General features: G+C 34.3%; 2 protein-coding genes across 8 annotated transcripts; one reads left to right on the top strand and one right to left on the bottom strand.

Moving 5' to 3' along the window:
• Positions 1–3,235: 3,235 nt before the first annotated feature.
• Positions 3,236–19,076, top strand: LOC132306927 (uncharacterized). Its single transcript, XM_059804536.1, has 9 exons — positions 3,236–3,652; positions 5,082–5,143; positions 8,870–8,924; positions 11,160–11,258; positions 11,509–11,595; positions 14,037–14,153; positions 16,137–16,229; positions 18,188–18,218; positions 18,596–19,076. The coding sequence occupies exons 1-9, from the start codon at positions 3,551–3,553 to the stop codon at positions 18,778–18,780; spliced, it is 831 nt and encodes a 276-aa protein (XP_059660519.1). The 5' UTR covers positions 3,236–3,550; the 3' UTR covers positions 18,781–19,076.
• A 178-nt stretch (positions 19,077–19,254) lies between these two features.
• LOC132306926 (transcription factor LRL1-like) lies at positions 19,255–25,043 on the bottom strand. Of its 7 annotated transcripts, none has more exons than XM_059804530.1 (9): positions 24,913–25,043; positions 23,986–24,008; positions 22,844–23,228; positions 22,518–22,592; positions 22,241–22,369; positions 21,928–21,996; positions 20,708–20,773; positions 19,820–19,879; positions 19,255–19,656 (listed from the first exon to the last, which is right to left on the bottom strand). In XM_059804530.1, the coding sequence occupies exons 3-9, from the start codon at positions 23,162–23,164 to the stop codon at positions 19,489–19,491; spliced, it is 888 nt and encodes a 295-aa protein (XP_059660513.1). In that variant the 5' UTR covers positions 23,165–23,228; positions 23,986–24,008; positions 24,913–25,043; the 3' UTR covers positions 19,255–19,488. The 7 variants fall into 7 exon arrangements, with proteins under 7 accessions (XP_059660513.1, XP_059660517.1, XP_059660512.1 ...); XM_059804534.1 differs by having other exon boundaries at positions 22,844–23,165; XM_059804529.1 differs by lacking the exon at positions 23,986–24,008.
• Between the last annotated feature and the right edge of the window lie 422 nt (positions 25,044–25,465).

The following is a 25,465-nucleotide window of genomic DNA, read 5'->3' as shown; positions in this document are numbered from 1 at the left end:
ATTAATGTTACATTTTCATTTGTGATGCATCTGAATTAATGTCCGAGTTAATTGGGAAATTATGGTTTTCTTGTTTGGTTATGTATTGTCTTGGCTTGAATTGTAAGTTTGAATTAATAGTTATCTGAATTTCCTTTTAGATGAAAATAGAAAACCTCTCGTCCTATGTATGTTTGTTTGCTGCTGCATGCACTTATTATACTTTGGTGACTGTTTGAAGCTGTGAGCGTGGTTTGGGAATACATGTCCAAACATTACATCAATGTCACATAAACTTTAGAATTTCAAGTTCCAATGTAAGTTTATCGTTGATCCACCTTCAATTCAGTTATTTCGGAGTAATTTAGTTGAAAGTTTAAACTAAATTTAATTCAATTTCAATTGAAGGCACCGTGATTCTAAACACTTGTAATTTTAGTGTACATATTTGAATCAAAAAGTTATTTAAGCTGAGTTTTAGATCGTTTTGGACTTGTAACATGTGACAACTTGACTCTCAGAGAGTATTTTTTTTCCAATTGGTTTTGTGTAATTTTGGAGAACAAAAGATAGTGATTGATGATTTGTTAAGAGCTTATCTTTGTTTTCTGAAGAATATCTACAATTGAATAAATTTGTGTAATTATTGTTTTAATCATGGCAATAACTCTCTTATTTTTAACGTTGAGAAAATATTATTAGAATTTGATAGTCCAAATAAATAGTTGATAAATGAACCATAATTGTGAACAATAGGATGCTTTCTTTCGTTTCCATTTGTCATATTTTTCAAATATGAATGTTATAACCAAAACAATATAAACTTCTATTGAAATGGTATCCTGAATTCTTATAGTTGCAATTGATGCTTTACTTTGACAGTATAGATATTTTAATTTCCATGTAAGTATCTGTTTTTTTTAGAGTTTTGTAATCTAAATTATTGATGGATTGAACTATTGGAATTTAACTAACTAATTATCTAACATTACAAAAACATCCATTACAAAAAAATTATTTCTAAGTTAGCAGTAGTTTTTAGTACCAGGGTGATCAATGATTAGGCAACCTAATCCAATTCGCTCACAAGGAATTGATAAAATCTGAATTCACCATCAATTCGGACAAATCTTGATCTGTTGATCCAAGCAGTAAGATATCGAATAGGCAAATGAGATGAAATGATACATAGGCTCAATTGTCCCTACTAACCCAATTTCGTGGATCCATCCTGATCATTAAACTCCCTCAACTTTCAAAATCAGGCATAAAACTCCCAATATAATTAAAAAATAAACTAACAAAATTTATCAAATTACTTCCAAATCCGTGACCGACACATTAAATTAGTTGTGAACTATCAAATTTGACCTTACTCTTTAATATTAAATTAAAACCTATAATTATTATTTTAAAATTACAAAAATAATACTGGGGGAGAGAAATGGGTCATCGATAACTAGTAAGATAACAACCTTTCTAACATTAAATAATATTATTATAAAGGAACATTTTTATAATTTTAAAATAATAATTACAGGTTTAAATTTAATATTAAATAACAATATAAAATTTGACATTTTACAATTCATTTGACGGTTCGTTCACCAGTTTAGGGGGGTAATTTAATAAGTTTTATTAGTTCTGGAGATTTTCTTTTAATCATATTAGGAATTTTATACATGATTTTTATAGTAGTGGTTTTTTTTATTAATTTATTATTATTTTTATTAATTTTTTTTTTTTTTGAGCAAAGAAATTTGAGATTTGATCTTGGATTTGATGTAGCGATAACTTAAAAAACATCAATATCCTCTATTTTAATACATATTAGAGCATCTCCAGCGGTATGTTAAAATACCCATTTGTGTAAAATATACACTGCCACTTATGATGTATAAATTTTTTTCATTTCCTATGTTACGATACATTGTCACATCACCAATGTGTAAAAGGGTTGTGTAAAATACACAACATTTTTACACGGCTAAATCAACATATTTTATTTTTCATCCCTCTTTCTCATTCCATTAAAGAATCAACCATATATTAAATAAGTTTGTAAAAGTTATGTGGGTCCTGGCATGACACATGGTTAATCGTTATTGGGAGATATATTTTTACATAAAAGGTATAAAACAACTGTTGGAGTTAAAATTAAATAATTTTTTTTTTTTTTTTTGTCTAAATCCATGATGACACATCTGATTTACATAAAAATATATATATATACACGGTTGGAGATTCTTTTACACTTTATTCTTTTATCCATTTGTGTTTCCTATTTTAGCAAACTAAACGAATTGTTGGTAGAAGGAAAGGGAAAGAACGAAGGATTACATAGGTTTCTCTCTCTATCTCTAATTTTCTGTTTCTCTCTCTATCTCTAATTTTCTTTTCTCGACTATTTATTATTATTATTATATATATATATATATATACTCTTCTTCACTATTTATATTTTTCAATTAAGCTATATTTGTTGAGTATCTCTTTTTAAATTAACCTTAATTAGAAAATACCAAATCAAAATGCAATATAAAAAGTTTAAGTTAATTATGTAAATTAGAGTTCTTATTAATGATAAAGAAGTCGTTCATTCATGTTAAAAAGTATAACATTTAGTTTTAATTATTTGAAGATTTAATAGGAGTGGGTTCAAAAAGAGATCACTCATTAATGGTAAAAAATTATAACTTCTATTTTTAATTATTTGAAGATTTAATAGAAATGGTCTCACGAAGATATATACCGGCAGAATTGAATTGAATTATTAAGTTATGATTTGGATGCAATAATAGTAAATTTTGCTACTCTTTCCAATATTAATATATTTTCTATATTAAAAAAATAACTTTTTTTTTTCTAGTGGAGAATCACGCACATTGCATCCACGCTAAGTTACAAGCCTGTTAGTAAATTACAAAAGGAGGTCAGGATTCGAACAGTTAAATAATTTGACAAATAAGCAACTACCTAATTCAAGATAATCAAAATTTGTGTACAGATTTTTTTTAAAAAAATATGATTTTAACCCTACATGTTTTTTTTAGTTGAATTAACCCTACATTTAATTTCTTCATTGGTGGTCCATTGACTTGACTCAAGTCATTTTTATTTCTCAATTTGTTTCACCAATCGCCATAAGCCACGTGTAGGCCTACTGGGATTACTAGTAGGACCCTGGGAGGAGAGAGAAAAAGGAAGAGTATATAAACGAAGGGAAGAATAGACGCTAAAGATGAAGAAACTATCATCGCGGGATCGACGAGACGATGATGTTGAGCTGAAACTTCACACCGACATTGATAAATATAGCCCACATTTACATCATATATATATATATATATATATATATATATATATGATACATATATAGATAGATATATTTGGAGTGACGAGAGGAGGGTAGTTTTGTGTGGGCTAATATAGAGGACGAGGGGTACATTTCTATAGGCTAAATCTGGCAAACGCAGGGGGTTTGAGAGCAAGGTCGTCGTTGAAGCAAGAGATCGCCAACAACGACGACGACGAGGATTGTCGGCCTTGGCGCCGGAGGATCTTATCGTCAATGGCGGTGTCCTTCACTTGGTCCGCCGCCTTCCGCGTCGCTCTCTTCCTCCTCCTCACCGCCGCCATTGCCGGAGCTTGCATTTCTCTGCCCGTCGAAAAGGTCCTCATTTTATCTCTCAATCCCTATACCTATACCTATACCTATATTACATTATATTTGTCGGATATCTTGATTTTTTTTTTTTTTTTTTTTTTAATTTATTCACATTATACAATAATCTTTGTTTTTGGCATGCAAGATTAATGCTTGTTTGAATAATTTCTGATTGGTATTTTAGGGTTTGGAACAAGAATTTACAATATATACTCTGAAGTATTACTTTTGACTTTTTGGGGATTGTTTTTGGGGGTAGAGTTGTTATTGTTTTTTATTGTTGGAACTTAGTTCTTTGGTCATGCAAATAGGGATTTTGTTTGTTTTTATCTTGAATGTTGCTTGATGCCCCCAAAAGTTTTGAATTGTGGCAGCAATTGTTACAAGGAAAAAAATGTGTAGTGAAAAGGATAAAATGTATGATTTAAGTACAACAAAAAACAAATGAAGACTTAAAAAGGATGGGGAAAAGGATTACATGATACACTGGAACAAGCTTCTCTAGGTGTTCAAAATAAAAACAAGAAAGATTTGAGTATAATTTACAAATAGCTCTAAGAAAATTGAATTGCCTCTACAGGAAACTTGAGGTGATGTGTTGTTTCTTGATTGCATCATATCAGCCTCACTCCTTAAGTGTGTATCATCTTGGTCAGTCACTTACCTTTTCAAAGCCACATAGAAAGAGCAACTGGGTCAGACTTAAGCCCTTTGTCCAAGGATGTCCCCTATACATCTCCACCTAAATCTAGTAGTCCAGGGAAGTTTAGCTGGATATCATTTCTTCTAGGTCAATCAATGGACATTTGAGTCTCGGAGGGAGCAATTTTATACATTCATTTTAAAGAAGCCATTTGAAGAATTGGGCCAGGAGGGGATGCATCAAGCACAAAAAGCTTGAAGGCGCAGGAGAAATATTATGGGTTTTTGGCTTCTAAGGGTGTTAAAAGTGCTATCTTTAAATTATGAAGTATCATCTACCCAAAATGAGGCACTAATTGTTGAATTTTTTAAAGAAGTCCTGAATTTTTTTTAAATGACTTTATTTGCAGATTACCATAAGATAGCTAGAGTGGCACAATTCCATGGAACTATTCCTCAACCTCAGAAATTTATAGAAGCAAAAAAATGGTAATGTTTTTAGGGAGAACCCAACTAATACTTGCAGTCCAAAGATAGAAAGCAGAAGGTTTAAATGGGCAGAGGAGGAATAAATTATATATATATATATATATATATATTTTCTGTAATTATATTTTTCCTCTTTTTTTTTTTTTTATTCTTCTTTCTAGTACATAGTGCAGGTGATAGATGCTGCTTCATAGATTTGGAATATGTTTTGTCATGTATGTTATGTGCCTTATGTTTTCTTCTCCAGTGACAAAAAAAATTCATGATCTATGTTTTTCTTTACTGAAAGAAATTGCTATTGCAGATTTTGAAAGATTTCTTACAATGGGTTAAGGAAGAGCTTGGACCTTGGGGTCCACTTGTATTGTAAGTCATCCTTGATGCCCAAATATGTCAATTTATTTATGTTGTACTTTGCAGTAAATTTCCATTCTTACATTAATTCAGATTGACTGGTCTTAAGGTTGTCTTTAACAATCTGATTGCAGTTCATGTGTACATATCAATAAATTTGGAATTCCAAAAGTATAAATCAGAAATAAGGCCAGATATATTGCAACTAATAATTTATTTCTTGCAATCAATTCATCAGGGGATAACTCTTATAGTTCACTATGCAATCTACTTCACATTGTTCTTGCCTTAACAGTTTAACATGTTTATAGTTCATATTCAGTATTGGGTGGTCACTAAAATTTCTGGATCATTCAAGATTCTGAATAACTGCTACTACAAATCTGTTTTAAAAATGTTGCTCCCGTGATTCCATCTGTTGTATATGTCCATTAATTGGTTTTAAGAAACTTAAGTGCCATTTGTTATCATTCCTCTTAGTTTTGTTGGAATTGCTAAAATTGTTGACTTCAGGGTTTAGAATTAGAAATTAAAATCAATTGATCGGTGGTGGTTTGGCTAATATATGGGGACCACTTATTTCTTTTTCTTGCAAGAATATATGGGGACCACTTATTTCTTTTTCTTGCAAGAATATATGGGTCTGTATATAGTTTTCCCGTCCTGCTCCCCACATGGACGGGACCATCACAGGGTAGGAGTGGTCGATCTGGAGAGAAGAAATAAAGAGTTAAATATATTGCGAGTAGCTTTATCTTGGATTCTCGGTGCTTTACTCATTGTGGATGTAAATGTCCACTTCGTCTCTTAGATCTATTAATAGAGAGAATAGGATGTGATTCTCAACTTTATATGGTTTTGCTGTGGTTTAGCTGTTTTTGGAACTCTGGAAGCATTGACGTTTTATGACATTCCAAAGAAACTAAGAAACAGAGGATAATACATCTGACATAAATAAATAAAAAATTGTTTTCTGTAATAGCAGAGGGCCAAGACTTTATGTTGTAAGCTATATAGTACCTTGCTTTGGCATCTTCTTCCTTTTCTTTTCTTTTTTTTTTTTTTTTCCTTTTATTTTTATTTATTTTTTCCTGGGTATCAATATAAATGTAATATTAAAGCAAGGAAAATTTATTAGAATTAGGTTATGATATATAGTACCTAATTGCATTTTTTAGAATAAGAAAGTACAAACTAGTACAAGAAATATAAATGAGGTTATGATAAATTTGTCCAATTAGGTATAAGAATAAATTGTTTCGTTATCAGGTATGTTCTCGATTTTCTTCCTTGCATCCACTAGTCTTTAATCTCTCTAGGCTAACCACATAGGATGAGATTTTGGCTAAGGAGAGCTACACGAGCAAGATGATTTTTTGAATACAAATAGATTCAAAGCATTCTCCTTCCTGGGGAGAAATTGGCAACTAATTGTTGTTCTTAAAAGGTTTGAAATTGCTCATGAAATTAAGTTTTGTATAGTAGAGGTCATAGTTCTAGAAAATTCTTGTAGTTTGTTCAAGTCAAATTGTTAGGTCTGCTCCCAGTTGAAAAAATTCTTTTGTTTATCTATGATTGTAATAATGCTCTTGGACGTGACTGCCTGGACATTTGTTACGCTTAGGTCATTGAAATCTCTCCTGGATTCCAGGTCGCGAAGTGGTGTTCCTGTAGTGTTATGCAAACTTGATATTGAGAAAGCATATGATCATGTAAATTGGAATTTCTTTCTTTATTTGTTGCAAAGAATGGGGTTTGGAAGCAGATGGAGGAAATGGATTAAGACTCGCCTCTCGTCAGTAAAGTTCTCAGTTCTTGTGAATGGATCACCCGCTGGTTTTTTTGGGTGCTCTCGGGGTTTAAGATAAGGAGATCCTTTGTCGTCTTTCCTTTTTCTTGTTGTTATAGAGGGCTTAAGCAGACTTATGCGACGTGCTGAGGATCTTGGACTTATTAAGGGCTTCAAGGTGGGAAGAGATGTAGTCCATCAGGTGGAGATCTTTCATTTACTCTTTGCGGATGACACCTTGGTTTTTTGCAATGCTGATGTGTCTCAACTTAGATATTTAAGGTGTATTCTGGCTTGTTTTCAAGCAGTATCAGGGCTGAAGGTTAATGTGGCTAAGAGCGTGCTTGTCCCGGTAGGGAATGTTCAGGATATTTCTTCTTTAGCTGCACTTCTTGGATGTTGGGTGAGTTCTTTTCCCATTCCTTATTTGGGTCTGCCTCTAAGGATTTCTTCTAGGAGAGTGGGCAGTAAGGACCCTGTGACTGACAGGTGTGCGAAGAGATTAGCAGGTTGGAAGAAGCAATACTTGTCTAAGGGGGGTAAAGTTACTCTTCTAAAGAGCACTCTATCAAGCTTACCCACATATTTCTTATCCATGTTCCAAATTCTATGCTCCGTTGCTGATAGGATTGAAAAAATTCAAAGGGAGTTCCTTTGGGGTGGAAGAGGAGAAGAATTTAAGTATCATCTTGTCAGATGGGATTAAGTTTGTAAGCTTATAAAATTGGGAGGTATTGGTATCAGAAGACTGGTTCCTTTTAATGAAGCTCTCTTGGGCTAATGGTCGTGGAGATTCGGGAGGGAAAGACATCGTCCTTGGTGAAGGTTAGTCTCATGTTGGTTTGGGGAAGAGATTGGTGGCTAGTCTACTTCTTCGGTTACCCTTACGGGAGGAGTTGGCATGTGGAAATCCATTAAGAAGGGGTGGGTCGTCTTCTCTTCTCATATTAGATTCAGAGTTCGTGACGGCAAATGTGTTCGATTTTGGGAAGATATTTGGTGTGGTGATCATCCATTATCTCGTACATTTCCCAGACTATATAGTATTGCAGTTGATAGGCAAGCTTACGTAGCTGACTGCTATCAACTTGATAGCAGTGGGATTACGTGGAATGTGCACTTTTGATGTCCCTTTTAGGATTGGGAATTGAACGAGGTTTGTATTTTCCTGGATCAGTTGTATCGGCAGGAAGGAGTTGGTAGAGGTAGTGACGATCTGACATGGATTCCCTCTTCCCATGGTCGTTTTGAAGTGCGATCTTTATTCCTATGTCTATCTAATTTTGATCGTCTTGACTTTCTGTGGAAGACCATTTGGCATTCTATGGCCCCAATTAGGGTAGAATTTTTTTATGGATCATTGTTTGGGGTAAGATACTGACGATTGATAATCTAAGGAAAAGGGGGAATTGTATTGTCAATTGGTGCTGCCTATGTAAGCAAGATGGTGAGTCAATTGATCATATCCTCATGCATTACCCTGTAGCACATGACTGTTGGAATCTTATTCTTGGGTTGTTTGGCATGAGTTGGGTAATGCCACGTTCTTCTAAGGAGTTGATTCATACTTGGAGAGGATGTCGTGTGGGAAGAGAAATACGTGATTTTTGGAGAGTTGTTCCACATTGCGTATGGTGGTGCATATGGAAGGAAAGAAATAGCAGAATGTTCGAAGGGAAGGAGTTGTTTACGGCGACGCTGAAACTTTTTATTATTCGTTCTCTCTTCAATTATGTGAAGAGGAGTTCTTGCTTTTCTTCTTATGATTTAATTTCTTTCTTGGATTCCTTGGGGCCTTAGCCCCGGTTCCACTATTGTCTACGGGATGCGTTCCCCTTTTGAATGCCTTTTTATTTCTTTATTACTTATCAAAAAAAATAAAAAAATTCTCACCTTTTCTTTTTCACTTTTGATTTTACCTTTTAAATCATAATTCTTGGATTTTGCAGGGCTGTTGCATATATTCCTCTTACTATCCTAGCAGTTCCGGCCTCAGTGCTTACAGTAAGCAATGAACTTCTAAATTTAATGCTTTGTTAGCTTATGTGCACCTTCTGTTATTTAAATAATGGAGAGTGACATTTATCCAGACTGTTTTAGATTAAAAAAAAATATATATGAACTTACATATATTGAGACTTGTATTGAACTTGCAAACCAGTGCAAAAATGACCCAATTACCAAGTCCCCATTCTTCTTGGTTTCATTTTTTTTTTCTCCCTCCGGAAGTTAAACAAACACACACCCACACCCCCAACATGCCCCTTGCAGTGGTTTCTTCATTCTTGGTTTTAATTGAGATTTCAAAATCTTGATGAGTTTGGCCAATAAAAAAGGTCACGGATTGAGCTAAATGGCAAAGAAGAATTTACGTAGACGACCTCTACTAATTTGCAATTAACTTTTGGTAACATCGAAAATCTTAGATGTAATTACACTGGTTTAACTTGATTTTAAGTCGTGATGCATATGTTCATAAAGTGATACACGTTATAAAAATTATAATGATGCAATGTTCAATTCTATCATGTTGGAGGAGCTCTTTTTGCAGCTTTTAAAGGCCTGGCCTCATGGCCATTTCCTTCAACGAAATACTACTTCCACATCAACATAATGTAATACTTAGAAAAATAAACAAAGACAACAATCACAATAAACAAATGTCACCATTGCAAACATACTGCCATTAGTACGTAGCCACCTGGCCCCTACTAAAAAAACCAGCACAGCATTGTAGGTGAGAATTGTGTGTGCATCCACCCTTACTATTTCCCTTATTGGAATTGAAGAATGCTTTGAAATTGAGAAAAAAGAAAAAACATATGAGAAAGTAAGAATTTAAGGGTGCAAAAATGACTTGGGGTCCGCCTGCCAGCCTGAGCCCGTGGAGGGCTAGCCCGCCCCAACCATATAAGATGGGTAGAGCCTGGGTATAGGGTTCAACCCCCGGCTTGGCCCGTTGTCCCGGGCCACTGGCCCACCGCACACTGCCCAGCAATAGTAGCCCCTCTTCCCCAGCCCATCCCCCATCACCCATACCCCCAAATCTAATGATAACCCCAGCCCAACGAATTAGTGAAAACTGTATACTTTGAATCACGTTGCACAATATTCCCTTAAAAAAATGACTTTGAATGCTTTGCCTTTTTATTCTTTTTACTGTTTTTTTCCCGTTGAGTCTCTCTCTCTCTCACACACACACACACACAAAAAAAAAAGACTGGCAGTATTCATTTTTCCTTTTTATTCCAACCCATTCCTCATAATGATTTTTTACTTCAAAGTTTATTTTATTATTCCATGTAAACTTGTAAAGATAAGGCAAAAAGTACACTCTTAAAGTAATATAATATTATACTTCTTTAGATTTCATGCATCCCATCCTTTTTTTCCCCTTTAAATCAAGCCCAACTATAATGAAGTCCAAGATAAAAATCAAAAGTCCGTTCCAAGTCCGCAGCATGTCATCTCAATTCCCGCAGGGCCGGCTTGGGTTTGTCAAAATTCCTCTTGGCTTAGCCCGGGCTGTTATGCACCCTTAAATTATGACAACTGTAACAATCAAGCAAACAAACCAACCTTCAAATTATGCTAGTTTGTACTAGTTAGTCTGGACCATTATAAACTTTGGGAAAAAAAACTCTGGACCAGGTATACTTCATCACAGAAAAAGGAACAATTCTATATAAACAAGGACCAAACTGCGCCAGAATCTTGGTTCCTAACTCAATCGGTCACGTTCCATATTCTTTTTCACAGCTTCTTTAATATCTAATGACTTTAAACATTTCCAAATTTGCCAGAAGTTTAGGTTTTTTTATTTATTATTATTTCCAATAAGAGTTTTCATTTTCTTACAATTAGAAACTATTATCTCAACATTATTATTTTAAACAGGATGTATATGTTGTGCTTCAAGTTATGTTTATTAGCAGTTGTGTAGCTTGTTTGTCTCCAATCATTTTCATTGATTATTTTGATTTATATTTATTATTTTATTTTAAAATTTTGGTTCTCTTGTTTCAAAATATATTTATATGTGTTACTAAAGGAGATCCATTATATTTTTGAGTAGCACTTGTATTAATTGGTATTTATGATCACTTATGTTATCATGCTCCTCTTCATTTTCTCCCCCGTCCTATCTTATTATCTGCTGACAACTAACTTCTTTAAAGTTGTGTGCAAACCTGATTTTCCTGTTTACTTTGTCTGGTTTTATAATTCTTAACTTTGCAGCTTGGAGGTGGTTATCTCTTTGGATTGCCAATGGGGTTTATTGCCGATTCTATAGGTGCTACCATTGGTGCAACAGCTGCCTTCATTCTTGGTAGAACAGTAAGTCTCTTTCTTGGTTAGATCTTTCTTTCAATGAGTGTGCGTGCTTGAATGCTTTCTGAAAAGGCAGACGCCCAATCATTTAATTGTTAACCACATTTTTGGATTTGGACCAATATATCTTTGTTGGGTCAGCTGAACGCACTCTATAAATTGGAGGTTTAGATGCAAATCATCATTTTGTTTGATGCATCTCTTTTCTATGTATATTTTTCATGTGTATAACATTTGTAATTTTGTAACTATGCAGATTGGAAGATCATATGTCATTTCTAAGTTAAAGAATTACCCAAAGTTTCAGGCAGTTGCTATCGCAATTCAGAGATCAGGCTTTAAGGTTTGAATTTCTGTGAACTATTCACGCATCATTCCATTCTTTTTTATTTTTATTTTATATTGTTTTTTTAATATATATCTCCTTTCCATGTGTTACATTAACAATAAAATTATTTTTGTTTTTAATTTCCAGTTAAACCACAATTAAGTCCTCGCTGAGTTGAGTTAGTGATGAAACCCTGAAATGTATCAACTAATTGAGAATCAGAATTAGATATGTTTTAGTGAATTCTACAACATATTCTTACAAGTAATAAGAATTTTGAACGAATAACTTACATATAAGACGAGAAGCAAGTGCAAATGGTTTAGGTAATATTCAGAATAAAAAAAGATGTCTAATAAGAACTTTGTGTGTATCTTAATCAAGCCTCTGAAAGGCATGTGGATTTGACTGAATTACATTTTTAACAATAAAAAGTTGAGTAATAGCAAATGTTGAATAATTGGCGAAGTTGTTCAAATGGTGAAGTACCATAGAGTCTGGATAGTAAATTGGTCCCATGTGTGAGTCCCTTTTGAAACATTGTCCTAGACATCAAGATGCTAAAATGATTGTCCTAAGGAACATTTCCAAGATTCCTTGATAATAAATTAATAATACATTGCAGTATGTTTCTTAATCAACCCTTCGAGAGGCATGTGGATTTGACTGACTTACATTTTTAGCAAGTTGAGTAATAGCAAATCTTGAATAGTTGGCCAAGTTGTTGAAATGGCCAAGTACCATAGAGTTTGGATAGTAAATTGGTCTTATGAGAAATTTCATATGTTCCTCCTATTCATGAGTGAAAAAATAAAAAAATGAGGGTATGGAATACGTTTATGCCATATTTTGAACATTAAGCTTGTTATCTTCTTTTTATTAAATTAAGGGAAGATACTATCTTAAATAATCAATTATATGATTTCATTTGTGCTTAATATTGTTTTAGTTGATTGTTGTAGTTCATACTAATAGATAAGAGTTTGTTTCCTCTCTCTCTCTCTTTTCAGTTTCTTAACTAGCACTTAGAAACATGTGATAGCTAGAAGCTCCAGGCTAATGATAGGCAGCTCTTAGGATATGATGTTGTAAGATGTTGTAAGATATAGGAAATTTTTATATACAGTATTATCATTACTGGGGTTGTTGTATTGCACAAGAGATAATCAATACCCAGGATTTGGCTTGCTACAGGTCAGGGAACATAAATTAATATTGATTTACGAGGTAGTCTCGTTGTTGTCATCTTTGCCTGTGAATGGGGGCGGCCACATGAATTCTCCTTTTCCATTCTTTTTTGTTACAAGTCATCTCTCCTATAATTTTGAACTTTTTAGAATCATTTCTAATTATTTCATGCCATGTTAACTCCGGTCACCCTCTTTGCCTCCTATTAGATTTTCTTCGGATATGTGAATACCGCCTTACTCTATCTTCTCTTATCTTATTACTAATAGTTGTCACTCCTAAATTCTCCCTCACATTTTGATCAGTAACCCTTCACCCCTGTCATCCACCTTAACATCCTCTTTTCATCACACGCACACATGTAACTATTTGATGTGAGCTCTATATTGTCATTATTTTTAACTTTACGAGGGAGAGAGATATTAGACTATTATCGATGATAGATCAGTCATTCCTAGTATTTTGGATTAGGAATAGGATATTGAGAAGCCTCCTGTTGGATGTATTTGGTACAACTATATATAAATAAACATGAGTATTATCAAGTAGGTTATTAATAATTAATAGGGATATTGTTGTCATGTTATATTCTAAGATATGTATTAAATTTTCAATCATAGAAGGGAGAAGTCTTATTTATCAAAAAAATAGAAGGGAGAAGTCTTATTTTGTACGGAAATTAGTTAACTGACCTGTGGTTCTAACCATTAAGCACTCTAGAAGAAACCAACTTTTACATGGTTTTCCTCGAACCTTTTTTGATGTAGATCTCAAGTTTGTCTTTCTGTAACTGGATTGATAACAAATCTGTGTGCCTATAATAAAATAGGAAGTTAAAAGCTTGCAGGTTCAACACTAATTAAAAAAAAGAAAGAAAGAAAGAAACTTGTAGGTTTAACTTTCTTGCATTGTTCTACAGTCCAAAATTCATCTAAAGTTGGCTTCAAGATTCAGTGACAATAGAATTACGATTTTTTGACAAGAGACCTCTGTTTTTTTTTTTTTAACTTCCTAGTAGGATCCAGTCTCAAAGTAGAAGCTTTACGTAATATGAACAGCTTCAGCAACTATAGTTCATAGTGTGATGCATTTGAGTTTTCCAAACATGAATTTGACATAATGCTCTTGCTTCTATGTTTCCTGAATTTTAAATTCTGTGGCGATTTCTTCTATGTCTCACTGGGTTTGTCATTTCTGTTTGTTTTTAATATGTTGATATGTAATCCTTCATAATTTCTAATTCATTTGTCTTTTTCCTCATTCAACAGATTGTTTTGCTGCTTCGGCTTGTTCCCTTACTTCCATTCAACATGTTGAATTATCTGCTGTCTGTGACTCCTGTTCGACTAGGGGAGTACATGCTAGCTTCCTGGGTGGGAATGATGGTATTCTCTCCTTTTGATTATTCCTGATCTTATTGATAAGCTACAGTTAACTATATTGATATTTCAAGTACATTATTTTCAATAAAAGCTGCAGAGTTTTACCTTTAAGATCTACATAATCGTTAAGCATAATGATGCATGTCCCAACATTTAGCTTTGACAACACAGCCCTCTTCAAAATTTCCAGCCTATCAGGTGTCCACTTCAGTTGGAACGTGTGCTCTCTGGTGGCTAGAATCCAATTCCATCCTTTCTTCTTTGATCTTATCCTATCTTTCAATAGTCTTTATTACTCAACCCCACTGGTGATTTTGAAAATTTCTAGGCTATCTGAATTCTTTATTCTAGCACCTTTTCAGAGTTACTTTTCACTTATTTTTGGTAGGTATCTCACGTGCTTGCAAATACACTCATATTTGATCTTATTATATGACCTAGGCTCCTAGTTATGGTTTGAACAACATGAAATGAGCCAAGCAGAATTGTGGAATGTTTGAGCTCATCTTGATGAAACAGAACATGTGCAAGCTTGGCTGAAGCTCAGAAACTTTTGTTCTATCTCGCCTTATGGTTGGCTGGCTTTTCTGGATGTTCAAGAGTCAAGCTAGCTTTTCTGGGTAATATGCCCTATTGGTTTAGAGGTTTAAATTATATTCTACCAAATGGCACACCCCTTTGTTCTAAGATTAAAATTGAAATTAGTCAAAGTAATAAAGAATGAATTATATAGACAAGTCAAGGTGACATCACCTGCAATAATAAGTCAAGCAATTTGCACTTTTTTTCTAATAGTTCTTTAGACTTCATTTTTTATTTTCTCGACATAACATGCATAGGTGTACAAAAGAATTTTTCACTAATAAAATATATATATATGTATATAAATATAGCACATAACAATGCACGTACACCATATGCACTCCTATTACACTAATATACCTCCATTCATTGACAAACCCACACTCCCTTTACCTGTCACACAACATACACACTCGCACTGATATACACAATATCCACATGACTGCTCAAACACATTAACACACATTGCACACCACAACCACAACCACCCACATACCCCAGCGAAACAACACTTCATGTTACACTACAATTACTTTTATTCTTTACTATTCTTAAGCACAAGATGTATTTGGAATTATCACAATGATTAACAGTCAGAGACGGATAAGATTTAATGCAGAGAGATGGCTAATTGTTCTTTGATTGCCGATGAGGTTTGCATCATTCCTATGGCTACCATCATATTTCTTTTTTCTTGTCATAGAACCAAGTTAAATTTAAGAGTTTAGGCTGTTCAAATGGATTTCTAACAAAAGTTACCAAACAAGAATAATTGTACAAGAATAAGAAACGACATGAGCCAAGTATCAGACGTAGAAGAGACCAACTCTGTACTACTATAAATTGTATCTGATATAACCTTTAATGTATCATTATATTGTATATGTTTAAATTGAATCTGCAAAATATTAAATAGAGAGATATTATATACTAAATAAAAAATAAAACCTATGGCACACCACTTTTATAAGTGAAATAATAATTATAGTAATTGTGGGCCTTCCCCAATGAGACCTTCTGCAAATGCCCCATTCTCCGAAGGCTTTAGCAGCCCTGTTAGCAAGACAAACACTTAGAAAATTGGCACTCAATATTGGAAATATAACCTAGTAAGTACTGTTTTCTGGAAGAAAATTAGTTACAAAATTTTGGAATTGTAGTCATTTGTTCAAAGTTCAAACCAAAAATTGAGACAAGCTTGCTTTTGTTTTATCTCTCTCCACATTTCAGTTGCTTAAATTCTCTTGGGATATGTTTGATGCAACTAAATAATCTAGTTGCTTCCCAACATTATTTTCTTTTTGGTTCTATCAGTTAAGTCAAGATGATCAATCTCCTCATAATTTTTTTAAAGATTTGTTTGAATGTGTTAATGATAACTTCTTTTTTTTCTTCATATTGCAGCCAATCACATTGGCACTAGTATATGTTGGAACAACCCTAAAGGATCTTTCTGACGTAACACATGGATGGAGTGAGGTTACAACAACTCGTTGGGTAAGAGCCAGCCCATCTATTCTTTTTTGGCTAGCTTTAATCTGGTTGTCCTTTATTGGTAATAAAGTTCTGCATTGTAAAGATAGTCTACCGCAGTTATTGGAGTATCTACTATGGAATTCGGGTGTATCTTTATATATAAAAATGAATCATATAACAATAATATTTTTATTCTAAAATGAAAACTGAATTTTTACTTTATATGAGGTTGCAGCTTTATACGTCTCTCTGGACTTGGTTTCTAATGTGTGTACCAGTGGCTAACTGTGCATTGCTAACAGCATTGAATGCTGATTGTATCACAACTTTGCACTCAAGCTGGTCAGGATGGGTAACACAAATAGCATGTATTGGTTATATCTGATAATCCTCAGTTTGCCATTCTTTTGGTTTGATCAAAAGAAATATCTATAACGTCACTCAACTTCTCTCGTAATGAAAATAGTACTCTTTGTTCTTAAGATGCAGCTGAAGTGTTTTATTTTCCGTTGGGCGTTGATACGGGGATGGAAAATTTTCATAAAGTTTCTGATGAATATTTTCTTCTTATTCTTCATGAGATGCAAATTTAGGATGAACACATTCATGAGATGCGAGTAGAGCATCAATTGGAGATAAGATGGCAGAAAAAACAGTGAAAGTGGTTTGGCGAAAATCAATAACTGCATTAGTTTTAACTTTTGAAGAGTGAAGTCCGCATTGAAGGAACTATAGGTGAAGTTCGCATTGATAGTGGGTGGTTTGGCTAGGTTATGATGTTAGGTAGAGTTGAATGACAAGAAATATTCAGTAACTGACTCAAAGAGTTGAGAAAAGGTTCTGTTGAGTTGGGTTCTGATTCTTCTGTCCAAATGGACTACACTTGCGCATAAACAAAATTTTCTTTAGTAACACATTCTCCTCTTCGTATAGCAACTTTGGTTTTTAGGTCTCTAAAGGAGCGTTATGTTCGTAATATTTTTCCCTACAATATTATCCAAAGCTGTTTTGAGTTTTGGAAGCTGCCTTGTGTTGTTTATCCCATGAAGACATGTTGGTAAGATTATTCATCATGAGGTCTGTTGACAAGCAATTTTGGATTTTATTCCTGATGCAAAATATTCCCTGAAGGCCTTCAAAACCTCATACCTAATTGTTTACTAGCTCAATGCTTCCGACTTGAACATTTTTAGTATCTTGTGAATATTTTTGGAATCTGTTGAAATTTTGACAGTATGATGGAAACTTATTCTCCCCCTCATGTGTTGGTTGTAGTCATTGTTCTTACATCTCTTAGTTTTGGCATGGATCTTTCATATATTGTATATCTTACCCAATTCTTATTTAATTGTAATTCTGTAAATTTTGTACTTCTTTTTAAAGAGTAGAAAAGATGTGAATAAGTGGATGAAGTATGTCAATATGTTATGCATGATACATGGTAGAGGAGTACGATTTTTAACTTTAGTGACACTTTTGGATTATATTTTATTTACTTGTTAAAATCAATATTAGCTCAGCATATTTACCGTGAAAAAGGGAATAGCTCAGCTTATCCACTACCAAGTTGTATGGAGCCTACCAATGCAGATAGAGACGTCAGCTTAGGAGTGTTATTTTTATGATTTTCAGCCGTAGATGCCATGGACTGGCTCTGGTAAATGGTAGGGCTAGAAAGTGTGAGAACACCAGTTCTATGAGGGAGATGCTTAGTTTAAATAATTAAAAAAGTTCAATGTGTAGTGACCTCCTAATACCCTCGATTGAGACTTGACAGGGTTCAATTTTAGATAATGTTTTTTTCTTTTTTGCCCCCATCGTACCAGGAACATGATTGTTTAGCAGATGAGGGGTTTATACATGGGTCACCTGGGATAAATGAAATTCATGGGGCTCATACTCTCTACTGTTTTAGCTTGATTTGTGTTGCATTTTTATGCTTCTCGTCTATTGTTCTGACTACTGCTTATGGATGGCAGGTAATTATGGCATCGGGCTTTGTGATTTCTGGTAAGTCAATTTATTTCAATTCCATTGTCTTCCCACTTGCCGCTTTTATCTGAGGGAGCAACTAAATTTTATCATTCTTATTGAAAATGTTGTTAGTTTGTCGACGTTCCTAATCAGAGAAAAAGGAATGGCTGAATACTGTAAACCATGAGTCCAACCATAACTTTAGCTAAAATCATCTACATTTCTTGAGGGGGTGGATTAGATTTTTTGTGAATTTATCGGATCGTGAATAAAGTCTGATCCTTGCTGGGGAGGTTAAAACATGAATCAGAAAGTTGAGTGTTACACTCTCTCCGCACCGCAGGGAATATATTTCATATGTAATAACCTTTTGGAAATTTATTGATTTTCCTGTATTGTTGGTTTCAATGTAGTTATTCTTATGGTGTATATCACTAAAGTCGCAAAGGCTTCTTTAGACAAAGCATTAGCAGAAAATGCCGACTTAGAAGGCATCTTGGGCTCGCCAGGACTACCCATTGTAGCAGAGCCACCTCCCGATTTCGAGAAGCCTCTCTTGATCAAGATAGACCCATCCGGAGACGATCATGTTAACTAAATTATATGTAAATTCTTTGTTCATTGCTTCCTAAATTGATCGTCTTAGATATGAGGAGAGTTGTTAGGAATGAAGAGTTTGAAGGAATAGAAGGGGGATAAAAAAAAGGATAAGCAATTTATTCTCAGCTTTCATGTACAGTACACTACACCATTTAGTTAGCCCTTCTCTTTTACATGTAATGTTTGTACATGTAATTTTTTACAGAGAAATGACCAAAATCCCCTCGGTTGATGTGTTTATGCATTCAGCTTGTCGACATTTTTTTTTTATTAAAATAATTGTGTTAACTGATAGTGCCCTTTTCTTTTTGTTCCTTTGGACGTAGTTTTAATTATATTTACTTTTTTATTTTTATTTTTTTGAACATGTAATTCGATATACGACATTGGTACATGTATTACTTCTTTCCTCCCATTACTTGGACCACAAATATAGAAATGGTATTTAGTATGACAGTAAAAAATAATTGACTTGATAAGATGCCATTTGTGCCTATCGCACAACCAAAAATAGATTTAATAGAAGGCTGCTCCACAGCTGCAGTCAAAATCGCATCTTCTTGAGTTTGGTTTTTTTACATCCGTAGTAACAAAACATATACTGGTGGTGACATCATCAAATGGTTCTTTGCCTGTAAAATTTTAAGAACCATGGAAACTAAAAGGAGAATTTTGATTAACTACCGAAGGTTAGCATGTCGGGAATCTAAGCAGTTTGGCGGAATCCTTCAGCCAGACCCGCAGGCATCATAAAGAGATGCCTGCTCTCAAGCAGCTTGAAAGCTGCTGGTGGATTCATCTCCAGCAACTTTCCCAGTATCTCTTCCAGAGGTTCACCCAGCATCTCTTCATGAAAAAGGTAATGACCATATCCCTGCGATTCATCCAAAGAACTATCAAAATTCCCATCAAAACATTGAAGAGATATATATATACATTTAAAAGTAAAGAATCATTGCAAGGTTGAGATGACTGGGATAAACAATCTGAAATGAGTTTGCAAAACTGTTTCCATTTAGGGCTGTGATGAGTTGTACCTCAAGGAAAATGAAAGGCTCAGAAGTCGATTCGCCTGCCAATTTGCTCTTACTTAAATCCTGCACAAACAAGTCCCCATGAAATTCACTATGATGTTTTGCTAACTAAAAGATTTGATGCTAAAAAATAATGGTGAACAAACTATTATACATTTTCCGTGCTGAAGCAATTGGAATAAGTCCTATAAAGGAGAACAAATAAATAAATTCGCAGCAAGAGAGTTCTGAACTTCTGATAGCAAAACACATGAACTGTAAGAGGTAAGAGTAATGGTCTAAAGAGAGGTTCATGGCCCCATGTTCGTTCGGGAGTTGCCAGTCCTGGTTGCAGAAATCTGAACAACAGTTGGCACACATTCAGAAAATGAAAAATCTAAGTATTCTACAAGTTGTTCAAGATGGTTAACGAGATATCAGGTGTTGACAGTCCCGCTTGCAGAAATCTGAACAACAGTTGGCACACATTCAGAAAATGAAAACTCTTTTAAGTATTCTACAATTTGTTCAAGTAAAGATGATCACCACCGCACAGAGTATCTAAAATAATGATAGCATTATACACCACAACCTCTGTGTTGTTGTTTACTTTGTCGATGATAAGATAGTTCTGAATAGGGAACCAGTTCTCAAATATTTCAAACTATTCCTGGAACACTATGTTAAGAAGCCAAAAAGGAACCCCTGGAAATATGTAAACTTGTTTTCTGTTGTAAGGTGGCTTTCAGAAAGTAAATATCAATCTTCATGAAATCAAATAAAACAATTCAAGAATCAAAACTCTGATTATTTAAAAAAAAAAAAAACATTTATCTTCTTATCCATCGACTGTGATGCATGTGTCATTTAACTGTTAATCTGGTCATCAAGAATATGAGTGTAAATGCCTGCCTTTATCTGACGCTGCAAAGACTTGATATGGTCAATGATATCATCCATCACGGACGCTTTACAACCCTGCAAAACAACAACTTCACTATTTTAATTCCAGGCAACACACATTACTTGTTGGTTCAGGTCTCTCTGTCATGATTATTTATGCAAACATTGGTTGAAATAAAGGCCAACAAATATCACAATGTGTCAAATCAATTGTGGCACAGTGATAAAGGTGCAGATATCATCAAATCTAAAGGGAGGGGTGGGGTTCGAATCTTGATTCTCATTGCTTGTCAACTAAATATATGCTTGTCAACTCAATACATGGGTTTGTATTGCAATTCATCTATAATTTAGGTCTCTTATTCTAGAAATCTGATGTCCCTTTAAATCAATATTCATGCTTTTTGTGATGCAGAAGTTACCATTCGATGCTCACATACAATACCTACATTACTCTTATTAGTAAGGACCTGAAGATTTGAATTTGTACAAATAGTTGGACAGTTTTAAACAATATGAGCTAACATCATGCTCAAAGCTTGTTAGATCTTTTAAAGGTTTAACCATTTTCCTTTGCATCATCTGCAATCAAGATTCAGGTTCCTGCTTTTGTAAGAGCCTGTTGCCCTTCGTTATGCATTATCAACCGGCAACCTTACTTCACTTTGTGCAAAAATACGTCAAGGGTTAGGTCTATCTCGAATCTTACCCTCCCTGCACCTCACCGTATGTGGTAGGTGGGACTCAACACTAGGTCAATATTCTTTTTGGTAGATAACACACACCCATTTGTCCCATTGGGAACTCAAACCCTCGATCTTCCATTTGGAAGGAAGAGGAGATGCTTCTTGGCTACAATCTTGGTGGTAAATTACAGACAAGATTACTAAAATAAATTTTGCTCTTCCATCAAAAATCACTCAGCAATATTACAGAACATTTTACCCACCTAAACTTCATTTATATTCTCCAATGATGCTAATTGAAGGTTCAATCACGTTCAGAATATTTTGTTGTTAAATCAGCTAGTTTTATGTGTGTGTCAAATTTTATTGGTAAGATAAGAGTAGAGCAAAGAGATACAAAGAGAAACTGAAATATAAACTCCTATTCTGTTATATAGTGGACTCTGTTAATCATATTAATGATTGGACTCCTATCAAAAACTTTCTTTTAAAATTCATGAATTTGTGCATGTGTACATGCACAAAACACCCCATGTATTTCACCTCTTTAGAATGTGGCGGAAGCAGTTCCTGCAATGCATCAAGTTTCTCAGCAATCCTCAATCTGCGATTCTGAAGAGAAAAAAAAAGCTGCTAATTAAGGAAGTTGAAATGCATCCAGGCAAGAGTATGATGGCATCCAATTGCAACAATGCTTTAAACTTTGTTCCAGTTACACATAACATATATTATTACTATTTTGTTAAGAAATGAGAATATGTGATTGAAAAACTTGGCGAGTGAGTTCAAACTTTATAAAATTTTGTAAGTTAATGGAATTCATCCAGCAATTGTTTACCGAAGAGGTTTTGCTTACACGATCAACAGCAGTGGCTCTCTCTCTTGAGACTTTACGACCTTGTTTGAGTGGTAAACCTTTTGCTGCAGCTGCTATGCTTAAATGAGGTTGAAAAACATTACCATAATCTTGACTTGATTCTTGTTTCTGTGAAGCATGACGATATTGCAAGATATTTATATTGCATAACGTTGCTGAAAGTTATTAAAATCTCATATGAATTTGGAAGGCAGTAAGCTCTGCTGGGGGAAACTTAAATTGGAGTTAAGAACACAGATAAGAAAAGAATCCAAACCTGAATGTGGATCTGACCTTCTGCACTTGTGAATTTCATTGGTCCAACTTCATTGTGTGGCCTAAGATATCTTACCTGTTGAACACACAGCATTCAGAATTTCAACTTTTAGATTGTTAGTGAAGCCATTAGTGAGATATATGACACATATATTGTGCATCATCGTCTTGCCACAAGTTAAGTTCAGTGGACGGAAGGATTCTTGTACCATGGGGACGTAGCATCTCCCCATATATTATCTCAATTTGGTCAGAACTCAAAAAACCTGCTAAATATATTGAAGCTTCACGATTACTGCTGTTAAGCATATGGATGGATGGTTTTACCTTCTGATCACCCATGTCAAGGGATGGATAAGAATGTTCAGAACTATAAAGCATTCCAGAATTGTTGTATGATACCCTTTCGCTTTGGGTTTCAGATACCCCACTTTCTGTGAGAAGCTGGATAAAACTGGGCGATGTTTGCTGGCAAGGAATCCAGTGGGGAAGAGACAGAGGAAAAGGGTGGGCCTGACTTCCTCCGGCTGCCATAAAGTAGTGCTGGTTAGGATCATTTCCAGGTGAATGAGACACATCTCTGGCATTCCCATTAAAAGCAAATGACATCAACTGCACAGGGTTCTCGTGGCTGCTTTGTCCTTCCATGCTATCCAGAACAAGAGCTTGCTTGAGGATTAACCAGTCAAAGGCAATGAAATAGCATGAACAACTGTCAAGAGTGCACATAAAATAGACAGAGAGCACTTCCAATCAAGATAACAGTGAATATATGTGTGTATGTGCGCACACACGCGTATTGGTTGATTAATAAGCTAACAAAATACATGTAATTCTACTAAAATGATAAAAAATAACTTAGATGATGATCGATGATCGCGAGACAACAATATGATTTCTATCCACTTAACCAGGAGGGAAAGAATTAAAAATAAGTAAATAAAACTAGGCACAGAATTGGAACAGAGTTATTCTATGTAGTGAAATTGATGATTAGAGGAGTAAAACTGGGATCATATCTCGCACCATTTAAGGAGGACAACATGACAATCATTTGGCCTCAAATGCAGAAGAGGTTGATTTTTAATCTAAAATTCACCTAAATGTTCATTCATTCAACTATTTAACCTAACTCTAGCTTGAAGGCATGTAATCACATTGAGAATCTAAAATTAGGCCCTCAAAGATTTTTTGTAATCACAGCCAAGAGATTTTGCCTAGTGAAAATTGAGAACAGTGCACATGAAAAGAAAAAGACATAAATAAATGAATTTTAAAGACTGTAATAAGTTCTTTATGCCAAGAAAACATGACTGAATGAAATTTGAAATCTCATATCAACTTATGGTTAGGTTAACTGTTATATAAAAATTCAAGTCTTCCTAGAACTCAGTGACAAGCAAATGGAGCTAAATGCCAATAACAGCTGGAAACAAGTTTCTGAGAAATAAAAAGGATCCTTGCCAAACCTTTTTCTAGAGAATGCCACCTTCTGTTACAAACAAAAAATTAAAATAAATCCTCAGAGTATGCACAATGAATTGATACCAATGTTTTTTAATCTAATTTTAGGACCAGTCTGAGCATGATTAGAAATAGAACAATCCCACTAATTATCAAAGGAAAATCATATCAAAACTACAAAGCAATTAACAAATGGATCTGTCACCACCAATGACAGTCAAATTTCAAACCACAACCACATATTACAATTTAAAACAAAATTATAAAGCCTGAAATATTCATAACAAACATGATTCTAGTCACCACCAAGGGTTGTAGCCTAGTGGTGCTTCCTCACCTTCCAAAGTAGAAGGCAATGGGTTCGAGTGAGTTTCAACTAGGAAAAAAATACATGATTCTAGTCTACTTCCTCTTCTCAGAGCAAAATTACCAAATAATATCAATGCATAAGCTATCAAATGCTCTGATTAGCTGCTGCAAACAGCTCATGATCATCAAATAAAACAATCAAACTCAAAAACTGAGCCCTGAACAATATGTGTGTGTCTATATATATATATATGAATATATATACTAAGAGAGACGCACATGTATATAATCAACTTTAAGAAATGAGGTTTTCCGATCTGTTGTTCTATAGTGAACGAATAATTGAATCGACAATAGTACTCCAGCTGTACACAGATTCAAAGAGATTCTTCATCTAATGGTGATGTAGTTCTGATAAATAACCTAAAACTTGATATGAGATAATCTTATAATCAAACGAAAACGCATATATGCATATATATATATATATATATACACACACACACTTACATACACACACGCATATATATATATATATTGATTATATTAGACTGACAGGAGAAGTATAGAGAGAGAAGTAGCAAGAGAAGGATATTCGTTTAGACAGAGAGAGAGATTCTTACTAAATGTTAGGGTTTCTTCAGAATGCGAGAGAAGGAAAATGTGAGGAGAAAAAACAAATAAATTGGGGGCTGAAATGTGCTTGCAATTGCTTGCTCTGTATTTTGTACTGTCTGTACGTGCGTGTAACAGACTAATGCAGGAGCTGGTTCTGGAAATAGTGGGGGTGGGTAGGTGAAAATCCAAAAGTACCCCTTAAATTCTTGATTATGAAGCGTCTTAGTGACAACGTGGAAAGGTCAGATGTAAGGAGACAGTCAGAGAAAATGTCTTGGACGACTATATATATATATATTTTATGTATTTTAAATGCTTATATTATTACTCCTGTTTTGGAGGTTTTATTAAATGCCAATTTGATTACCTTGCCATGACTTTTTAAACTTAAAAATGAGTTTAGTTAGTTAGATTTTTGCAAAGTTACTCACAATGGAAAAACAAAAATAAAATAATTCACACCCCATTTTAAAAAACAGGAGGAAAAATAAAAATGACCGTCAATTTCTAAATTTTCACTTTCTATCGTGTTGATAAAGAATCGTGAAATTTTAGTAC

The sequence above is a fragment of the Cornus florida genome, unplaced genomic scaffold (genome assembly GCF_030987335.1).
Source record: "Cornus florida cultivar Cherokee Brave unplaced genomic scaffold, ASM3098733v1 CherokeeBrave_3.0.0_Hap2_Chr05, whole genome shotgun sequence".
Classification (NCBI taxonomy): domain Eukaryota; kingdom Viridiplantae; phylum Streptophyta; class Magnoliopsida; order Cornales; family Cornaceae; genus Cornus; species Cornus florida.
This window is presented reverse-complemented; position numbering and strand designations above follow the sequence as displayed.